General features: G+C 27.6%; 3 protein-coding genes across 3 annotated transcripts; all 3 read right to left on the reverse strand.

Moving 5' to 3' along the window:
* Window positions 1-7,310: 7,310 nt before the first annotated feature.
* Window positions 7,311-12,920, reverse strand: LOC106793582 (exportin-2). Its single transcript, XM_014760629.1, has 16 exons — window positions 12,720-12,920; window positions 12,311-12,456; window positions 11,899-12,237; window positions 11,711-11,818; window positions 11,535-11,627; window positions 11,299-11,466; window positions 11,082-11,211; window positions 10,812-10,975; window positions 10,547-10,736; window positions 10,267-10,465; window positions 9,915-10,175; window positions 9,755-9,846; window positions 8,585-8,888; window positions 8,322-8,489; window positions 7,926-8,236; window positions 7,311-7,798 (listed from the first exon to the last, which is right to left on the reverse strand). Exons 1-16 carry the CDS (start codon window positions 12,802-12,804, stop codon window positions 7,653-7,655), a joined length of 2,904 nt encoding a protein of 967 aa, XP_014616115.1. The 5' UTR covers window positions 12,805-12,920; the 3' UTR covers window positions 7,311-7,652.
* Window positions 12,921-13,978: 1,058 nt separating this feature from the next.
* Window positions 13,979-17,405, reverse strand: LOC106793569 (transmembrane protein 181). Its single transcript, XM_014760604.1, has 14 exons — window positions 17,187-17,405; window positions 16,706-16,866; window positions 16,530-16,633; window positions 16,309-16,458; window positions 16,098-16,194; window positions 15,878-16,031; window positions 15,706-15,786; window positions 15,543-15,642; window positions 15,312-15,439; window positions 15,093-15,242; window positions 14,911-15,013; window positions 14,588-14,818; window positions 14,229-14,488; window positions 13,979-14,138 (listed from the first exon to the last, which is right to left on the reverse strand). The coding sequence occupies exons 2-13, from the start codon at window positions 16,852-16,854 to the stop codon at window positions 14,355-14,357; spliced, it is 1,581 nt and encodes a 526-aa protein (XP_014616090.1). The 5' UTR covers window positions 16,855-16,866; window positions 17,187-17,405; the 3' UTR covers window positions 13,979-14,138; window positions 14,229-14,354.
* Window positions 17,406-17,526: 121 nt separating this feature from the next.
* Window positions 17,527-20,548, reverse strand: LOC106793568 (pre-mRNA-processing factor 17). The gene is made up of 8 exons (XM_014760603.1): window positions 20,203-20,548; window positions 19,782-19,998; window positions 19,369-19,695; window positions 19,070-19,284; window positions 18,713-18,976; window positions 18,493-18,626; window positions 18,178-18,399; window positions 17,527-18,089 (listed from the first exon to the last, which is right to left on the reverse strand). Exons 1-8 carry the CDS (start codon window positions 20,413-20,415, stop codon window positions 17,912-17,914), a joined length of 1,770 nt encoding a protein of 589 aa, XP_014616089.1. The 5' UTR covers window positions 20,416-20,548; the 3' UTR covers window positions 17,527-17,911.
* Window positions 20,549-21,982: the final 1,434 nt, after the last annotated feature.

Consider the following 21,982-nt stretch of genomic DNA (forward strand, 5'->3'; position numbering starts at 1 on the left):
TATATATATATATATATATACATAATATAAATTATCATTGTATAGCAATCGCGTGAGATAAATAGTAAAGAGACAATGATGCGATTGTATTTTAAATGTTAACACTATTTCTTTTTGTTATAAAAATATGTATACATATATATATATATACATATATAAATTTAATCAAACGATGATTGGTCGAAAAAAATATAATAAAGGATTCTTTTTGAAAATGTCTCGAATATATACGAGTAGTAATCAACAATAATCTCGGAGAAAAACATGTGTGTTGTATTATTTGTTCGTTTCATTTAGTATTATATATATAAAAATGGTAGAAAAATAGAGAGAGAGAGAGAGAGAGAGAGAGAGAGAGAGAGAGAGAGAAAATAGTTTGGAAAATTTGCTGGGATAAGGATAAACATTTTATTTGCTACTGGATTACCGTCCTATATTTTTCGGTATATCCAATAGGATATACTTCGTGAAAAAGAAAGCAAGCAGGCAAGAAAGAAAGAGATATAAATGGGGGGCGGGTCTAGGGGGGAAGGGAATAAAGATAATAAAATGTTTGCAACGAAATAAAAGATACTGGGTGCTAACTTTCCCGAGAGAAACAAACAGAGAGAGAGAAATATGCCATTTCTATCGATTGTTTATGCAGTTCGCGAGATGAAAGAAACTTTTTTGGCACGGCTCATTTCGATCGTTAAATTTATTCTCGTAATGCAACCCCTTTTACAACGTTATTTACATTTTCTTTCCTTCTCTTATACTTTTTTTTTATTTTTTTTTGCTTTTTTTGTTTTGTCCACCGTTCTTTTCTCTATTCTTAAAGGAAGGATTGAAATTTTCTTACGAAGATTCGAAAGAATCTACGATTATAAAGACTTTCATTTGATACTCAAAATTTTTTTTGTTTTTTTTTCTTTTTTTATTTAATTTGTCTTTTTTACTTTTTTCCCCAATCAAAGTAAATTCTATCTCTTTTATAGATGCACCACGTATATACATATTTATATATTTGTGTGTGTGCGCGCGCGTGTATGTATGTATGTATGTGTGTGTTTTTTTCCGTGTACATACGTGTACGTATCTTTCTGTCTTTCTCTTACAAACAGAATGAACCAGTATACGCGAACGAAATTCCTAAATACGAATGGCCTGGTCCTGGCAAAGCCGTTGCGCATTGCAGCAACCCCAATACAAGCACCACCCCTTGAAGCAGCATGTACCTAATGCAGTGGTGGTAGGATAGGGGTTATACTGTAGATCGCGTTGCCACGGGCCAGTTACGAGCGTGGTAATCGACTCTCTTCTTTCTATTTCTCTTTCTCTCTATCTTCTCTTTGCATTAAACAATTGTTACATCTTTTATATTATACGAACAACGCATGCTTCCTTTTCATCCTAATAAAAAAAATAGTAAGTATATGTATATATATATATATATATACATATGTATATTTAATTTTTTAAATTCATTTTTACACGATTTAATTTGTGGTAGAGTGGTGGGAGAGGTATTTTAAATTACATTTTAATTTATTCAACTATTTTCGAATTCTCTTCTACGAATTTATTCATTTTTAATTTGTTTGTTTTTTTTTTGTATATATAATCAATGTTGAATAAAAAACCTACTCCTCCTCACTCCTAATTTCCATGAATGAAACAGCACACAGGTAGGGTTTTTTTCTTTTTTTAATTATAAAATACAATATACTGGCTATTGTATCTTGATGAGTAATATATGTGGATTATTAATAATTAATTTATTCATTTTAATCTTATTTCGATGGAAAATTTTAAATATCTCGTTTATATTTTTTTTTTTATTCAATACCGATGATGAACATATGCTGCTTCCTATTCATTTTACTGAATGTATTGATATGAGAGTTGTTTTTTTGTTGAAATATTAAACGCAAGGTAGAATATTACATTTTGCTGAATTCAAACTTATTAACATTAATTAATTTATTCTAAATATTTTCTTTTAACGAGAATCAAACATTTTTTTTATTTCTAATTAAATGCTAAAAATATAAATGATCATTTTACGTTCTCTCATCCCTATAAATGGAATGATAAAAAGAGATTTTAAATTTTATCAATAAAAATGTCGTACTTAATCACAACGTCATATATTTCAGACTTAATTACTATAATTAATGAATTAAAATGTCATTTCGAGAAGAACTCAATGCTTTACGTGTGAAAACGAACTAGCTTAATTGTCGAATGAAAAATTATGATTTTTCTGATATTATAAGAATCGATATTATGAGAAGTGATAAAAAAGGATAAAAAGAAAGGTAAGTTTACGATATTTATAATCGTTAATATTACTCCACCAATAACTTTAAAGGAATATTTGAAATTTATGAGAAACTAGTTTACAAATTCGATAAAATGAAATTTTTAATCGAATAAAAAACGAATTTAATTGGAATTTAAATATTAGCTGTGGAGTTGTTTATTCATTCCAATTGTTCAATAAATTGTTAAATTCATATGTTAAATTCAACAATGATCACTTATAAGAAAAAAATAAAACTATATTAATTGTTAATTATACAAAATCAATGCAAAATAGCTTGACATATTAAATTGAAAAGTGTATCTCCGTCAGGATTGCGTCAAGATTTTTTCCCAGCAAAGGTAAGGTGTCGTCAGGATGGCATCAGGGCTGCGTCAGTGTTGCGTCAAGGTTTTTTTTGCTTTCTTATTATAAAGGAAATAAGATATAAATAAAAGAAAATAAAAAAAGATATAACACTAATGTGGGGAGAATATTTTTTAATCCGATTTTTTTTTTTTATCTTATATCGTTTCGTTCATTTTTTTTTTTTTTTTTTTTTTTTTTATTTGTATTATTTAGTATGTAATTTTATCCCTTAATATAAAATTAGAAGAGAGATTTCTCGTTTGCTTAGAACGCGTACCATACGAATAGACTTGGCATCGAAGGGAACTTGTTTATCTATAATTATCTTTCATAGGCGCCTATCATTATCCGTGTTTCCACTTTATTATCCTATTTTTAGCGAGTACGCCATATTTCCGCCTTGTATCTACTACTTTTGTACTTACTAACGTTATGAACGGTTTAATCATTATCTACATCTTTTTACTATTCATCTTTCAGGTAGGATACTATTAAAAATTTCTATAACAATATTTACATTGTTACAATTTTTTTTTACAATTACATTTCTACACAAATGTTATCATACAAATTTAATTATAATAATAATCATTATTAATTTGCTTATTTAAAATTGTTATAATAATTATTATAATAGAATTACTCTAATACCATATATTTTTATTATTATTTATAATTCTCCTCTTCTTTTTTATTTTATAATTTATTATTATTGGTAAAATATATATAAATAATGTTTTATTATATAATTATAAAAATAATAACAGTGTAATATAATAATTATTATTATAATAATGATGATGATGTTCACGAATGAATGAAATGATAATCATTAGTTTGAGTTAGTCGAATTGAATAGAGTGGAATTAAATCGAATCTAATTTGGAAAACGTTTGAGGAAGTTAGCTAGTTGGTTGATTGTCGTTCGATTATTGAACGCCACGCAAATCATAATTGGATCTTTAATGGTCGAAGAAGTTGTGCACCGATCAACTGGGCTATTCATCGACAAAGTTACCTGTGTGCTAGTCGTTATCAATGTGCATCAAACTCATACATTCGTACATATATATGTATATATATATACTTATATACGCATACATACACACATATCGCATCTTCTCGTCGTTGTCGTTGCTGGATCCGTTGGCTTTTATGAATTTGAAGATTCAATTATAAAACGATCGTTCGAGAATCGAAACGAGAGGTTTGCTGATCTCTCAATTTCCTTCTCGTCCTTTATAGGACGACCACTCGTATCCTATTCCACCTTTTAATCAAAATTATGATATATATAATATTTCTCATAATGGTATTTCATTTTATATTTTGATTTATAGTTTTTATTTTTTAAAAAGAAAAGGTTAACGAATGAATCGGTTAAACTGTATAGATTTTATTCTAGTAAAGCATAACGTCATCAAACCAAAGTAATACTGCTTTATATTAATAAGAGTAATTAAATACAGATAAAAAGATTTAATATCTCTTGTGTAAACATTAAAATAATATGAGAATATTATATATATATATTATTACGATCAAATATAACGTCGTAATTAAAGAGCAAATTTGAATGGTTGTTCTTAAAACATTACGAACACCCACAAAGAGATTTTTAATATTTTATAAATATATTATTATTAATATGCAAACTTTAATTTGTGCTTTTGTATCATATAAAAAATTCTTACAATTAGCACGTAAGTAATTTTTATTTATCATTCTAATACAATTTCCCCTCCCCCCTTTTCTTTTTAATCAAGTTATTATTATTTATTATTATAATATATTTTTTTCCCTCGTCAAATACGACGTCGTAATTAAAACAAACCTAGTTATATGGAAATTATGAACATACAGAGAGGAACTGAGTGAATTTAAAAGGTATATAATATTTAATATAATAGCTTAAATTTCTGTGTGTGTATATGTGTGTGTGTGTATGCTATGTGTGCATTCGTAATTTCGTAAAAGCTTTCTACTAGTTTTGTCCAAACAAAGTGTAAAATATTGTATAATTGATTCGTAGTATAAACAACTTCACAATTTCCTTCTCTTTCTCTCTTTCTCTCGTTCGTTTAAAGCTTTCTAGACTAGACTGTTTTATAGTTAATATTTCCGCAAGTTAAATAGCCTAAACTTTACGTAGCGATCATAAGGATACAAAATTTCATTTTGATTGGACCAAGTTAGTACATACGTAAAGGTTTTTACAAAATTGTGAACATACAAAAATTCAAGCTTTTATATTAATGAATAACACATAAAACGTTCTAGCAAGTTTCTATTTATGTACTTATTTTTTCAAACACCTCCCCATATTTTTATAATTAAAATAATAAAAACTTCTTCTCTTTACACGTATATACGCAACCAAAAAAGATAACAAGAATTGTAATCAAATTAAACGAAATTACACACTTATCTTTTCTAATAATTATTTTCAAGCATCCATTTAATTGTGATTAAATTAACGTATAGCAATAAAAAAAAAAAAAATAGAAATCAATTACGGTGCAACAAGTTCGTCTACGTTCGAAAAATCGATAAGCTAGGAAAATATGAAGAAACTTTTTAACTTCTCGACCAAATTAAATAAAACTTTTTTTCTATTATTATTTTAATCATAAATATTTTATAACAATCTCTGTGTATAATAATTTAATAAATACAATTATAGGTATCATTTAGAAAATGCATTATGAAATGCAGATTTAATTGAATTATAACGATGCACGCACGTGTGTTATACTTTGCATGACGTGTAACATACACAGTGAATAAAAATTAATCGAACACCAGTATATCTCTGTTGGATTTAAAGATAGTAAGTATGTTTATAATAAGAATGGTTTCGAAGAACGTGCATGATTATCGTAATATCATTTTTAATATAAATAAAATTTATCGTGTAAGATTTGTTTGTTTTATTTCATGCCCTTTTTCATATGGTCAAACATTTTTAAATCCCTCTTACTATCAGACATTTTTAAGTAGCACTACGTATACATATATTTATATATATATGAGAATCTCTTCTCTTATAGATGAAATTATAAGACGTGCTTTCTCGGTTTCTCTTGGTAAGATAAGCACAAAATCCCGATCCAATTAAACGTGGATTGTATTACGGATAGGTAAGTAAGACCGATCGATAAAGGGCAATTCTTGCGAAACCATCTTAGCCATAATTTTCTCCTTAACTCTTTCTATATTTCTTCTACTCCTTCATGTACCCTTTTAAATACCTTAAAACACGATAAGGGCTACTTTAAAAGTCTCTAACATAAGTATTATATATAATTTTCAAAAAGAATTATTTATTTTTATTTTTAATTATCGTACCTACGATTGAATCTTGTTCGTTGAGAAAAGGGAACAAAAAAAAATTTATTAAATTCACTTTAAAGAACGCAATATTATCATCTTTCATATTAACTTAATCATATTTTTTGTTCGAGAAAATATAACGCTTTTTCTTCTTTATTATATGTACTTAGTTTTGTTTAGTTTTCTCTTTTTATTTCATCCTCATTTAAATTTATTTTCCTTTTCTTTCTTCTGCAAATCCGACACTTTGTTGGAATAGAATTCTTTTTATATCTTTTACTTACTTTATTTCTACTCAATTTAGTATGTTCTATTAACGCAAGTAAATGGGTATCAGTAGTTCATCAAAATTTATTTTAAAGCCACGGAATATTATAAACCTTTGTAGTTTTCTCGAGTATCTACGTCTCGGAAGAAAAATGTACGACGTTTCTTCTCCAAGCGAGTTCAAGGAAAACAAAAAGTAGAAATTGTTTTTAAAATTTTTATTTCTAAACTACGAAAAGTTAATTTCCATAGGTGAATCTATTGTTTGTGAGTTAGAAATATTTATATGAAATTGTTACTCAATAATTTACAACATTTTTATGGTAGTTATTATTTTTTTGTTCTATATTTTCGATCTGATAAATCAATAACTGTTTGCATTTTTTTATGATACTAATAATTTTGCATGCATCTACAGCAAAATTCATGAATGATATAAAATATTTTTCTTCACGATTATCTAAAGTAAAATTTGCTTTATTCCGGTTCTATAATATATATAATATATGATTACGTGTGATAAGATAAGGTGTTTTAGGATTAAATTGTATTGTAATATGTTAAGTTTTATTGAAATGTATGACTCTGTAAAAAAGATAATATGTATTGACGCGTGAACTAAATGATCAAGTTGCTGATGAAGTCCCCAGTAAGGGACGAAACGTACAACTAGTTCAAAATAAATTGTTCATCAGATTTATTAACCGTCTATAATTCCCTTTGAAACTTATATATTAATATATTTTTTGGACAAGAATATTGATAATTAAAATAATTATTTAATATTTTATTACAATATATCATATACTATCAAAGAATACTGTATTCTTTGATAATATTATACCGTCATCACATTAAATACCTACCTATGGTGGTCCTACTGGTGGTCCCGGTAGTAACTAAGATGAATCTGCGTAGATAAAAAGGGGAACTTGTGAGCTTCTATGTACTTCTGCATTCTTTGCTGGTAATAACTATCTCTTTTGTCCTATTACCGATAATAGAAGATTTCTGTTTTACATTTTTGGTTATTAACGTTTAATAAAGATCAAGATACAAATATATTTAAATGTATTGTTTTATGCGCTACAAAGTGCAATAGAAAAGAATTTATGTTTACTGGATAAAAAGAGAGACGATCTTGAATAAATTTATAAAAAATAACCTAAGAAAAGGTTTTCTATCATATATCTCTCTTAAAAACAATCTAATTATACTATAAATATTTTTTATATCATTAGAAATAAAACAAATACTAAGGTGGTCTTCTTCAGCTGAGACATCCTGTGTAAATTTATAAGAAATTTTCATTATTTAGTTACAATTTATTCAATTTGATGTTAGTTATTTTTCGTGATATTAAATGAATCTTCAATCTGTTTCTGATATTCAGCTTATATTATGCAACCGTAATGCCGGCGGATTGTAGATAATTTCTTAGATGATTTGCGTTTGGTTCTGGAATTTGTCCAAGTAATCCTGGTAATTGTCCTGGTGATAATCTACCAAGTCCTTGTGCCAAATGTAAACGTACGTCGCCAACAGCTATATTTATTTTTTAAAATATATGTATAGTAATAAATTATAAAAATTCTATATTTAATTATTTTATATTAAATTAATATGTTAAATTTGTAATACGTTAAATAAATAAAAATAAATGAATGCTTACATTGAAGTGGATCTTTTTTAGGCATTTTAGCATAAGCAAGCTGACTGTAACCGACTTGATATTCCATGGTTTCTCCAAATTCAGGTATCATATTATCTTCCGGTAACAAAGTTTCATCTTGAGACAATTCAAAGAATTCTATCAATGCAGCTAAAAGTCGTGGATAAAATGAATTGTATGGGTTTTCAAGCATAACTGGACAATCGATTAATAAATTCGATACTCCTACAGCTGTTACTTTCTTTTCTATATCACCTGAGACTTTTTGTAAATCGGGAAGCAAGACGCGTTCCACAACCATACCAAACATTCTGCAATATAGTAAAAATATTATTAATTGTCTCATATATATTTAAATATATATATATATAATTAATACGAGTTGTTAAAACTTACTGTGGTTGTATTTGATCGATAATATTAACCAAACTAGTTGCATTATATCTAATAATATAATAGGCAAAGAATACTATTAAACCTTGTACAAACTTAGTAGTTTTCGAAGAAGAGAGCCTTTGGAATAACAATACAAAAATTTGTTTCATGAATGGTTCCAATGTATTCCTGAACATAAAATCAAAAATTCGATATCAAAAGAAATTGAAAAGTTTAATATAAAAATATTATTAATGATAATAATAAAAGAAAAATAAACTTACGGTGGGAAATATTCAATGATACATTGTAATAATAAGAAACCTTCACGATCATTAACCTTAGATGCAATTAACTTTTGGAAAACGCCCAATAAGCCGCTAGTTCTATCCTGTGCTATAATTAAATGTGAACCTCGACTAACATATGCTTGTAATAATCTATTGAGTGGATGAATGTTAGCTTGACGTTCAAACAGAACTGGTGCTAATAGACATGGGAATAAGGCCATGTAAGGATCGGGTATTTCTTGAGTAGCCCTGAGTTCCAAAAACAATGCCAAGATTTGGAAAACGTAAGGTATAAATTCTGGAAAAAGAAAAATAATAAGACAGTTAAAAAACCATTTACACGAGTACATGTAAAGATGAGAATATATACAATTCTTAATGAGAAGGTATCACAGGGAAACATAAAAAAGTAGTAGAACTTAATTTAACTAAGTTGGACGTTTCGTTCCTTTATTATTGGGACTTCTTCAGCAACTGGAAATTTTATTTTATTATTATTTCTTATATTACGACATACATGAGGCTCATACAATATATAATTTTTTACATGTTACCTTAATCTTTATAGTTCAGCGTCTTTTTTCATTGAGTAGACATACATTTTTATTTTTATTATTAATATTCAAAACACAAAACATCTAAACTTCGTTAAGTATTAGCTCGTTATAATTTGAAACCCTCAACAAAACTGTTTCAATCTAGACTAGTGTTTATTAGTCTAGATATCTTCAATATAAGGTGTCCTCTATTACAGTGTTCTATTTATTATAGTTAAATTTAAAAATTCCGTTATAGATGTGATTTAAATTATTTGTGTCCGTTTTAAAATTCACCGTGTTATTGTTTGTTATATGATACATTTCGCTGATATTTCTTTTATACCAATTTTCTTCTAAATCTAAAATAGTTGCCGCGTCAAATTTAAAGTTATGTCCTGTTGTAAAATGATGTTCAGCTTGCGCTGTGGTATTGGTTTTATTTACATTTATAGGTTTACAGTCATTTTTATGCTAGTCTAATCTTTTTTTAAGTTTCTGTTTCGTTTGTCCAATATAACACTTTTCACATTCATTCTTTTTTATGTCTAAGTTCCCTGTGATACCTTCTCATTAAGAATTTTATTTTTGGACGAGAGAAATAACTGATTAAATATATAAAATATACCTGAGATATCTTGCTGTAGAATTTCTTGGAATACAGGAAACAAAACTTGCTCGAAGGATAAAACTGCTTGAGGATTTGATTTACATACAATTCTGAAAAATATTTTTTATTTTTAATGTCAAATTAATGAAATCAATTTTTGCGAACATTAAAAACTTACTTGATAGACAAACTTAATGTTTCAAAAAGATAATGATTGAAATTAGGACGTGTTGGATTTTTAGCAACCATTGTAAGTTTCTCTGTCAATTTTGGTAATAAATCTGCTAAGAAAGGTACAATGTTATCTTGCAATATTCCAAAACTTCTCATAATAGCTTTCATCACATATTCATTTTCTTCTGATCCTGCCTGAGATAAACATGCAAATAATCCCTTAAGCAGATCCGGTGCTAACGGCATTAAATCGTTTCCTTTAACTCTAAAAATGAAATATAGAAAAAGAAAATGAATTTAACATTATATACATAAATTATATTTTATGAATTATTCTATTATTTTTTTTTACTTACAAAGAATTATTGTCTGTGCCTCTCATAGAAAGTATCCTATCAATTGCACAAGCAGCATACGTATGAACAACAGGACTTATAGCATTTAAATGTCTAACTAATTGTGGTAAACTTCCTACAACTAATTCCTGGGGTAAAACGGATCTAAATGACATCATAAATTTAATAGCATCTGCTTTAAGAACTGGACATTCGTTAACTGTAAAAAAATAAAATAATTCATTACTATATAATACACATTTATCATTATTAATATTTACAATGATAAAACAATACGTACTGTTCGGTTTAGAAAGTTCTGGTTCGATGTGTTGTGCTGTAAACTGTGGTAATGGAACAAGTTCACTACTTTGCGTTACACCATGCCTTTGTGTTTGACCTTTAGTCGCACTGCTTGTTATTAAATAAATAGCCGCATCTTTGCTGCGCCAATTTTCAGTAGGCTTTGCTGCATAGTTTTGTAACATTACCTATATAATAACGATGATATTTATTTATAAAAATATTTATAGGAGAATTTAAATATTTGTATAAAAATTATGAACCTGTATATAGGCACCAAAAATTTCCATTATTTTAGCTTCAAAATATTTCGATAGAACTTTGACTAAATCACAAGCTGCTCGTCTTCTTGTATCTACATCACTGCCTTCAATATCACGGCGTATGTATTCCTCTGGATTGTCTTCAAACAATTCAGCATCCGAATCTACGAACAGTCGTATGAATTAAAATAATAAATCTAAATTATAAAATACATATTTCAATTTAATTATACAGTTAATTTTATTTTGTTATCAAAATGTCTACCCTACCTCTGAATTCCATATTAGGAATAATAACTTTCTCGCAGATACTGCTCAAAGTTCCTGCATCTTCGAACAAATGTCTATATCGTGAACGATCTGCTACTATAGCCAAAAATTGCAATGCATTTGATACTAACTAAAATTATAATTATTATTATTACTATTATTATTATTAGAAAGCTTAAATATTTGAACTTATAATTATTAAATAAATGTTTCTTACCTCATCGTATTTGGTTTGTTGACCTGTTGATGTTAACAAGTTCCATACTGTAGTTACAAATTCTGGTAAAAATGGCTGAAATTCTTCATCGTATTTTTGAGCATAAAGACAAATATTATCACAAATTTGTGTTTTTAACTGCTCCAATACTCCTGCTTCTTCATTATCCTAGTAATATATCATACTATAGACATTTAATATTAATTTAATAATTATTTATAAATATTGATAATTACTGTCGTTCGTAGTGATGGCACATCAGCATTCAATATAACGAGAAAGTTTTTCATCCACGATGACATATTATCTTCAAAAAATTCTGGCAAATCCTAAAAGGACGATACAAAAGAAACATTTTAATTTTTTACTACTGCGATATAATTCAACGTCATCAAAAATATTGGCAACTTACTTGAAAATTAAGAGAATAAAATACTTTTGATAACATGACCAAAGAATTATATATGACTTTTAAGGCATCTACATTGTTAGCATGTATCTGTGCTAAATTTAAAGTTGTCTATAAAAAAAAAAAAGAAAATTAAGTTATATTTATACTTATGTATTATACTACATAAATATTACTTTATGAAGACTTACTAAAAATAAATCTGTCAATGGTTTAGCAAATTGGTCCAATACAAATTTGATCTCTGTCCACAAAGTTTCACTTTTGAATTCGTACCTATATCTCTTAAATAAAGAATGTGCGGTATGTAAGACACCGTTAATAATATTTAAATCTCCTGTATTGAATTTCTCAATCATCTGATTGATCAACTCTGGCCAATTATTTAAAAGATCGTGTTTACCGATGATCGATACAGCATCAGAAAGCTGCTTTTGTATCGAATGCGGTGAATGCAACATTAAATTAATTATTAATTTCTTTATCGCACATCTATCTTGTGCAGTTATATGATCTAGTCCATCTTCATCCTGTAAATTTATTATTATTAAAATTTTAATACAATCCAATGATTAGATATAATGTTAAATGTTAATCACTTACAATCTTCCAATTACGTTTTATATAGTTTTTAAATGCAACTGCACCAGCAATTCTTATTGTTATATCCATTTCAGGTTTGTCTATCAAGTGTAAAAGTAGTAAGGGGTAATTCTGATTTATTTCTATCGATTCCAAGAACTTCTCAGCTAAGATTAAAAATATAAATTATTCAAAATAAGTATAAAAATGTTATATTCGCATATGTAATTTACTAAATTAAAGACTTTGTTATATATAATATATAAAAGTACATTATAGCATACAAAATTTTTTTTAACGTCTTTGGATTTTTAAATATAACTGGATAATCAATCATAATCTTTTTGTTAAATAAATATATAAAAAAAAAATATTTATTATATAAAATATATAAGAATCTGTGTGTGTGTTAAACTTGAGGTTAACTTACCCGGTCTTCTGACATTTATATCAGGACTTAAAGTATGCTTCAAGTATTCGCTCAGCGTTAACAAATTATCATCGGTGAGTTCCATTTTGTATTGTTTAAAAGTTATATTGTTTGTCCTTTCACAAAATATTCTTAATTCTATCACAACAATAAAAAATCAAAGCGGCATAACGTTCCAGTGTTTCATAAATTGAAGTTCAAAAAACGCCATCTACTAGTAGAAAAAATATTCTATTTTCTTTATTACTTTCCTGTGAGTAAGCTTAGTTTCGATTATTCTTTTCATCGAGATATATCGATCTGTACTTTTAGATTAAATTATATTATTCGTTATTTTAACAATGATTAATAATAAAATTATATATAATAAAAAGAATAAATATATCGTTTTATTTTCGAGATATTACTTTCATGCAAATGAGGTTAAGTTTCTATGATTCGACTATATTATGTTTATTACTAGCATTTGCAGTTTCAGTTAGATTTTATCAGATTTAGTTTATAATTGAACAATGCCACTTTTATCATCATGTTTTATTTGTTATTATTAATTAGAATTCCTGTTGGTAAGTTTAACATTCATTTTATTTAAATCGACACAATTTTATATAAGAATTTTAATATTTTTATTATTTATGTTAAGTTTTACGTTTCTAACATTACTTTAATCAAATATATTATTGAATACAATAAATAATTAAATTAATGAATTTATTTCAAAATTATAAGTCTCTGATTTAAGGAGGTATTAATGTGATGAGTAGCAATATATAATGATAATGATACATGATGATACGATACACATACACTACTAATCATAAGTAGCATAATTAATATATTATAATTAACAATAACTTGTAAATATAGTACATTATATTGGTACATGTTAAATTTCTATAGATATATTTTTATTATTTTTTATGTATACGACTTTGTCAAAGAATGCAGAATTCAAAAACATTTGTACAAATTAATAATAATTGATAATAAATGATATTATATCGATAAGTGAAAATTTAAAAAGAAAATAATTTTTTCTATTAATATTGCACTTTGCATGATATAGATTAATGAGGTGCAAATGTTTACTATATTTTATAAATAAGAGCATAAAAAAGAACATATACTAATTTATATTAATATTTGATAACTTATTTTAACAATATAAATTATTGATAATTCATATAAATGATCTAATGCAATACACAATCATATAGGCATCCACGAAGTTGAAGTATTTTCTTTTTCTTTTTCTTTTGCTAATCATTTCTATATTGTTTTTATCTCATTCATTACTTATTCGTTAATGCTGCTCGAGAATAATAACAGATTAATACGAATAGATTATTGATTCTTTTCTTTTCTTGTGTGTTATAATAAATAGATTAATACCAAAATCCCAGAAGGCATATGTACAGTCTGTAAATTGTAATTAAGTTTTTTTTTGTTATTAATAATTAAAATGTATTTTTTTTATTTCTTTTTTAAAAATCAATTATCTCATATTACCTTTTCCATACCTAAAAGGCAGTATTTTTGTAAAATTTACAAAAATTGCCTGCCAATGCACATCTCACTTCTTCATTAGATACAATTATTTGTATATAATTGTTTTACCCTCTTGATCGTGTTTATTCAATCACTGTCCACTCCATTTTTTGATAAACGTGTTAACAATCGTCTGTTGTCTTCATCCGATCCATATATCACTTCTTCATCCGAATCATTTATCATCGAAAAAGCAGGATTATCTTTCATTATGGATGAATCTATACCCGCATATAACAAGTAAAAGACAAATTGAATTAATTTTCCCCCTGACAGAGTAATAATTAATTAATAATTATTTTCGTAATCGAAATATTTACGTTGTCCATATACTTGTTGTAATGCTGGAGCATAAACGTATGCCATTGTATACAAATAAAAATTGAGAAGGCCATACAAAGCCATAAATTGTGCCGATGTGCTATAATATGTAGAAAGACGTGAAGCAAAACTATCTTCGAGAACACCTGCACCAAATTGACGAGAAGTAACTAAACTGCAAACACCAGCAACTACTCCAGCAAGTAATGTTAAAAATCTTAATCGTAAATCTGGAAAAAATAATTACATATTGTAAAGAACAAATTAATGCAAAACGCTTTTGTTTCATAACGTTTGGTAAAGTTTGATAAAGTTTATTCACCAAAATATGGCATAGATCTTAGTTCACTGTATGCCTTTAGTATAAGTAGAAGAAGATATGCAATGTAAAAACCACCAACTGTAAAGAAGAATACTTTGAAACCCTGTAACATATAAAAAGAAATGTTATATTACGTATCATTTAATCTTATGAACAAATATAAATGAAGAAATATTACTTACATAATAATTTGATGTATCAAGAACGTAATTATATGTTGGATCTTCTAATTCAGTGCAACGAAGCCATGTTGCCAATGTTAGAGCTGCCGCCCATAGAAGACCAACAACCAACATTTTCGGCAAATAAAAAGTGATCAATCTCCTTTCATTCTATTAAAATAAATGTATATATTAATTGCTACTATTGCAATAATACTAAATATTTTTTATCAATAATACCTGTCTAAGACCATGATAAACGCAAAGCCAAAACATGAGAATGGCACATAAAAAAGTTGTTTGTAATATTGCATCGAGCATTCCAGGTACCCAAGAGTTTATTAAAAATGTCATAGGAAATAAAGGATCTATGTGAGCAACAAAAATAATGCGTAGTAATGCTACATAAGATATCAAGTTAAATGCAAAATATCATTGTTTATTTTTACGATTAGTTCGTGTAATACTTACTATTATATAAAATTAATAATGGAAGAAGAATAGAAATCCACTTTTGCTCTATTGACCAATCATGTAACGAATATTTTCTTAGCGAGTGACCGAACCAACACTGAAAAAAAATCATTCATTGGAATTATTTCAAGACTTATAAGATTTAATTATCATTAATTACCATCACTCCAAAAGTAGTCAGCAAGAAGATCAGTCGAAACCATATCTCAATTTGTGTGAACGCAGGATTGTAATTTTTAAACTGTGAATATGATACAAAACCATAAAGTGCAAATAATTTAAATTTTTAATTTATCTTGTCCAACGCATTATTTTGTTTAGTGCTTACTGACGTAGAATGTGAGATCTCGTATTGTATATCGTTGGTGGAAGCTTTCAAGTCCATGAAAATGGACAGTTATTATATAGTAGGTGTAATCTAAAAATCCAAGATGAGCCACGACAAGCTCCTCGCAAGATTGTCTCTCACATTTCAGATGTCTTGTTCTGTAAATTAAAAAATGTTATTTTATATTTAAATAAGACATTATGTTATTTATAAAATTAATCTACCTAGTATGTCCAGCTTCCAATACAGGAATACGCTTATGATTAATACTGATGCCATCTATTGAAACGCTTACTTGAAAACTTTTATCGTATCTTTCATCTACAAACAAAATCTGCATTAAATTACAATTTCCCTGCCTCTAATCAATTTTATAGATAGCGATTTTTATTGATAGATAATTAAAAATGTCATTTAATTTATTTATTTTGTCACCGTCATTATTTAACGTAGATAATTTAGCAATGACCCATAATTGTTGGCTATAAGGCGACAAAGCTGGTGTCTTCATTCTAAATGGTCCAGTTGCCATTTCGCTTCCATTGAGATGTGCTTTTTGTTCACTTGTTGAAGTTATCGGCGGACCTTAAAAGTAAAAGAAAAATCTTAAATATTGAAATATATAATTAAAAATTTAATTGTACAACAATGCTTACCAGTAAGCCCAATGAACACGGACAATCCAAAACAGGCAAAAAAGCCAACAAATACCATGACAAATTCTCTTTTGTGCATAGAATATAAACGCATTTGCACGGATCTATTTTTATAAATAAATATTTGATTATATTACAAGTAACTTAGAAAAAATTCCATAAAGTAATTCATATACCTTTCGCAACGATCATGATGATATGCTGGTGCAATGTATTTGTTAAATTCGCTAAAAAGATCACTAAATTGAGATAATGCATTTCTGACTTTAAGATTCCATCCAGCAGACGGTAAATGGTAGGAATATCCTAATCCTTGATTATCCATCGTTTAACAATTCTGTAAGGGACTAGTTTTCATTTATTTAATATATTAACAGCATTTCTAATTGCAGTGTATTATAACTTCATTATAAAATAGTTTAAAAAATTTTCTATTATCAAATAAATAGCTTATAATTCATACAAAATTTAGAAACGTTTTAAATACTTTTTAAATTTTGTAAATATTTCTTTTTTCTTTAGATTCTTTTAATCATTTGTTTACAGAATTTTAGAAATAAATATTTATATAATACTATATATTGGAAAAAATATAGAGAAAATAAAATAAATATGCAGAATAATAAATATATACATGTAATTAAAATAATGTATTACCCCCTTTCAAGAGCACCACTTAAATATGTCGATTTTACAGTGTCTCACAGTTCAACTTGTTACATTTACGTGTGGTTTCAAATTTTAACGTTCTTTCAAATAATCACCAAATTAATAAATTTAATGCAATACCATAAACATCGTAAAAGCGTAGAAAATTGAAATACGTTATACATGAGAAGTAGAGAACACGGCAGACATTGTGATGTATACTATTGATTTTTGCACTCTACATGTGTATTAAGGAATTACTAACTTTTCTGATATGTCTGAATGTTACAAATAAAATATTAAATCTAGGTTAGATCAAATTCGTTGAATGTTACAATTAAAAGTATCGTTTACGTTGTTGTGCAAATATTTTATTCACATTTGTTTTTCTTTTACATAAGTCGCAATTTATCATTTATTTTATAAAAAATAATGACTAATACCCAAGGACATTGCGTTTAAAAAACAATGGAAGGAGAACAAATGAATACTAATAAATAAAATTATTTGCTACGTTATAAAATAATCTTATGAAAATATATTAATTAATAATAGTTTAAGTGTTTAAGTAGTTCAGATTGAAACTTTATAATAATATCTAGTAGAGTAAAATGAAAAATTTATTACAAATTCTATATGTACAATCTTAATACGTGGATGGACGTATGAGTGTGCATACGCACGTTAATTCGCATAAAATCAAAGGAGTAGGATTTACATATTAACACAAAATATTAATCCCAATACTTTATCTTCCCATCCCATCCAGCTGTTGCTAGTTTAGATGGTTCGTGTGGATGCCATAAAACATCAATGCATACGCCGTCGTGCGCTTTCCATTTTTTATATAATTTTGTTGTCTTCCAGTCCCATATGTAACATTTTCCATCAGCATCTCCTGATACTAGATAACTAAACAAGATCAAAATTATATTTAAACATTATAATTTTATTATTATATATTTAAATATTTATTTATATAAAATGTATATTTTTATACCTCATGTCAGGAGAAAAATCAAGACCGCAAGCATAACCAGCAACCATATGACCAGTAAAAGTTTTTTTCCGATTCATTTTGAATCTGTTTAAGGCTGAGAATATCACAATTTTATTGTCCATGCTTTGACATGCTAACCATTTTTGATTAGGCGATGGTGTCACAGCTGGCATCGAATGCATCGAAGGATCAGCAATGTATTTCATGTCAACAGGAATATCCCTAAAAATAAATATACATTTTTATTCATTATAAGAAACAATCCAAGGTTTGATACGGTGCTGCAGTAATGCAAAAACAAATAAAATTATTTACCATTCCCAAACGCGAAGGCTTTTATCATCAGAAGTAGTAACAAATCTGCGATTATCATCAACAAAAGTTATTGTATTAACTGCACCTAAATGTCTGTCATATTCTTGAGTTATCTCACCAGATCGTATATCCCACTGTATAAGATAAATCATTTTTATATACATTAAGAAAAATTTCCCATTAAATATCACAAAAAGTAATAAATTATCGTACGACTTACACAAATAATTTTTTTATCGCTTGTTCCAGCTACAAAAAGATGTTGTTTGTCTGGATCGGGATTAAACTTAGCGCAATATGGTATTTTTCTACTCGTAAATCTGCTTATACAAGCGCCAGTTTCCGTGTCCCATAATTTAACGTAACGATCGTAGCCAGCAGAAAGAAATCTTTTTCCATCATTGTCAAAGCTTACATCACGTACAGCTTGACGATGACCGTAATAAGTTCTAACGCATCGTCTTTCTTTGTAAACTTCCCATAACTGTATATGTAAGATAAAGTCATATTTAGTATCATCTAGACAAGATAATTATGTAGATAATTTAGTATAAATAATTTTGATATTTTAAAATACCTTGACCCTACAATCCATACTGCAAGAAAGAAGCAAGTGGGCAGTTCGTGGGAACCATCTTATTTGAGAAATACCCTTTGTATGACCTTCCCATGTATGAATGTGTGCTTTTGGTAGGAAACATCGTTCAGGTGGTGAATCTGATCTTAAATTGACACCAATATCTTGTGGTGCATGTAGGAATGATCTTCCTTGATAATCCACACTATCTTTAACTGTAAAATTTAAAGTAGAATTAAAATAATTTTCTAATGATGCAAAAACGATATATATGTGTGTATACATGTAAGAGTACATACTGTGTAATACAGTTTTTTCTTCAAGTGGTTTCTCTTCCACTTGTTTCCCTCTTTTATTTCTTTTAGCTAAAATCTCTTCCAATTCCGCTGCCTCTTCTTGAGTAGGTTTAACCACTCGTCTTTCATCTATGTAACCACCCCAAGGACCTAAAAATCCTTCGATATCTGCAGGATCATTATTCCTATGTCTTTTTCTTTTATCCACAGGCCTTAACATTGTACTTTCAAATACTGTTTTACCACCTGATTCTTCTGCAGCTTCCTTAGCACCGATCAAAGTTTTTCCTTCATCTGCGCTACCATCAACGGTTGGATCCAAAGCATATCCTAAAAAGGATAATTTGCTATAGATACTTAATGTTTTATAATACAACATAAGTTTAACATTTTCATAACACTACAAATAGATTTACCATAACTTGTAAATGTCCTTCTTTGATTCTCGAATTGAAATTCACTGATATACGCTTTCTCAACGTAACCAGAAAGCATGTTTTTTGTAGCTCGTTGTTGCTGAGTTTTAAATGGATTTTCTGGGCCTAAATCCGGAGCAAACAATTCTTCATACTTTGGATTATGCGTAACCATAGATGCAGTTGAATCTATGTGTTTAACGCATAACTCTGTTCCCTATATAAATATCAGAAATATAATCAATGATTAAAATAAGATTTTAAGGGTTACAACTTTTCTAGTCTTTTTGCTTAGCTTTAAGTACTTTGTTAGCTACTTTCTCATCTACTACCAAGTTCATTTTCTGGGCCCAATAGGCCCTAAATTAATAAAGATGTATCTATGTATTAATTCTAGTTCAATGTATTGGAAGTAACTTACTGTGGATACAACTTCTGGTGCTGAACATATTTGTAATCCAATAGAACTTATCAATTTGTCAGTAGTAATAATTGAATCTCTTGGAGAAACATCATCGTCATTATTAACATGTTTATCATACTCTTTTATTTTGTCTTCATTATTGTCAACAGTACTTTCATTTTCAGAACCACTTTCACCATCACTGCTACCATAATCTTTTAAGGCTAACATACTTTAAATTGTGTAAACAACAATACATATGTTATTAATATTCAATTTTTCAAATTTTTGTTTTATTTAATTATTTAAAAACGTAACTCTTAAAATGCTAACAGCATAGAAACTTAACCATTTCAATGCAGGGTAGCCAATATTATCAGAACGAATGACGTCATTTCTGTGCGAAGAAAATCCCTATGGATTTTTTCATAGGGAAAATTTACTAAGGTTTGTTTTATTTTCCTTGTCTTGTTTTTCTTTTTTTTTTTTTTTAACATAAACAAGGTATGCAAATAAATTATATGATAATTTTTAATATTTATTCGTTAATATCTAAATGAAACTTTGATGCAGCAAACTTCTCGTAATAAGACCTGAATCGGTATTATTTGTAATCTATCCAAATCTAATTGTAAACTATGTAATGCAAGTACTACCAGGTGAATGGATGTGCTAAATTCGATCTAAATTTATTTATATGTTTAATTATTATTCACTTTCTTTTGGTCTTTCTGACACATTGTTTTTTTTTTTTAAAATAATCAAATGAAACATTTACATTTATCGAATAATTTGGTAAAAAATGAAATGTCCCCGGAGTCAAGGCTATGTCCCGCGGGCAAATCGTTTGCATTCTTCAGATATATTTTAATAGCATAAATCTATAGACTCTTAGAAATTGTACGACGTCATAAAAGTTTATAAAATATGCTTGAGAAAAAATTATTATACAAATAATTGCAATGGCATAACAATCTATATAGATTACCGATAAAAAATATTATTTTTTTTAATTTTTAGGAACAAATTATAAATATTTCGATTCTCAATGTATTCTATAGACTTCTATGAATAATATAAGTCCATATATATATAAGTTAATAAAAAATATCTATTTATAATATAATATAAATATTCAAATTAAATATATAACTGCATACACACTCGTTGCACGATTATATTATATGTACAGGGTCTTTCGTTTAACTCGACTACCTAAAATATCACGTTTATTTCGTACGATAGAAAAAAATGTCAGGGGGAAAAAATATTCTATTCAAAGGCGCCGAGATAGTGATGGAACAGAATTTTGTTTAAAGATCGTTTGTTTCGAAATATCAAGGTCATCGTATTTTTTTCAAATAAGACCACATATTTATACTAGAATATTCTTATAGCTTATAAAAAAATGAATCCAACGATGTGCAATATGTTGATTTTCAAGTGACCTTTATCGAGAAAATTGTGAAATGTTGTCCCTTGTACATGAGAAGATTTTTTGCTTGTATAAGTGTCTTACATGTCGATTTGCATTTGTTTTTTTTCATTTACCGTCTTTCAAACGCGTACTGACATTTTTTGACAAATATTTGCGAGAAATAAACGAAATATTTTAGATGGTCGAGTTAGGCGAAAGACCCTGTATGTGAATATATGTGCCTGGGTAAGGGCAACCAAATATACACGAATGTTCACATGCATCTGTTCGTCACGTGCAGTAATATGCCCTTTGAAATAGGCAACACGATATACATCGCATAACCGACACGTGTAAAATGTTGATTAAAACGCATTATAA

Source organism: Polistes canadensis, unplaced genomic scaffold (genome assembly GCF_001313835.1).
Source record: "Polistes canadensis isolate GaletaPanama2010 unplaced genomic scaffold, ASM131383v1 scaffold_15, whole genome shotgun sequence".
In the NCBI taxonomy this organism is placed as follows: domain Eukaryota; kingdom Metazoa; phylum Arthropoda; class Insecta; order Hymenoptera; family Vespidae; genus Polistes; species Polistes canadensis.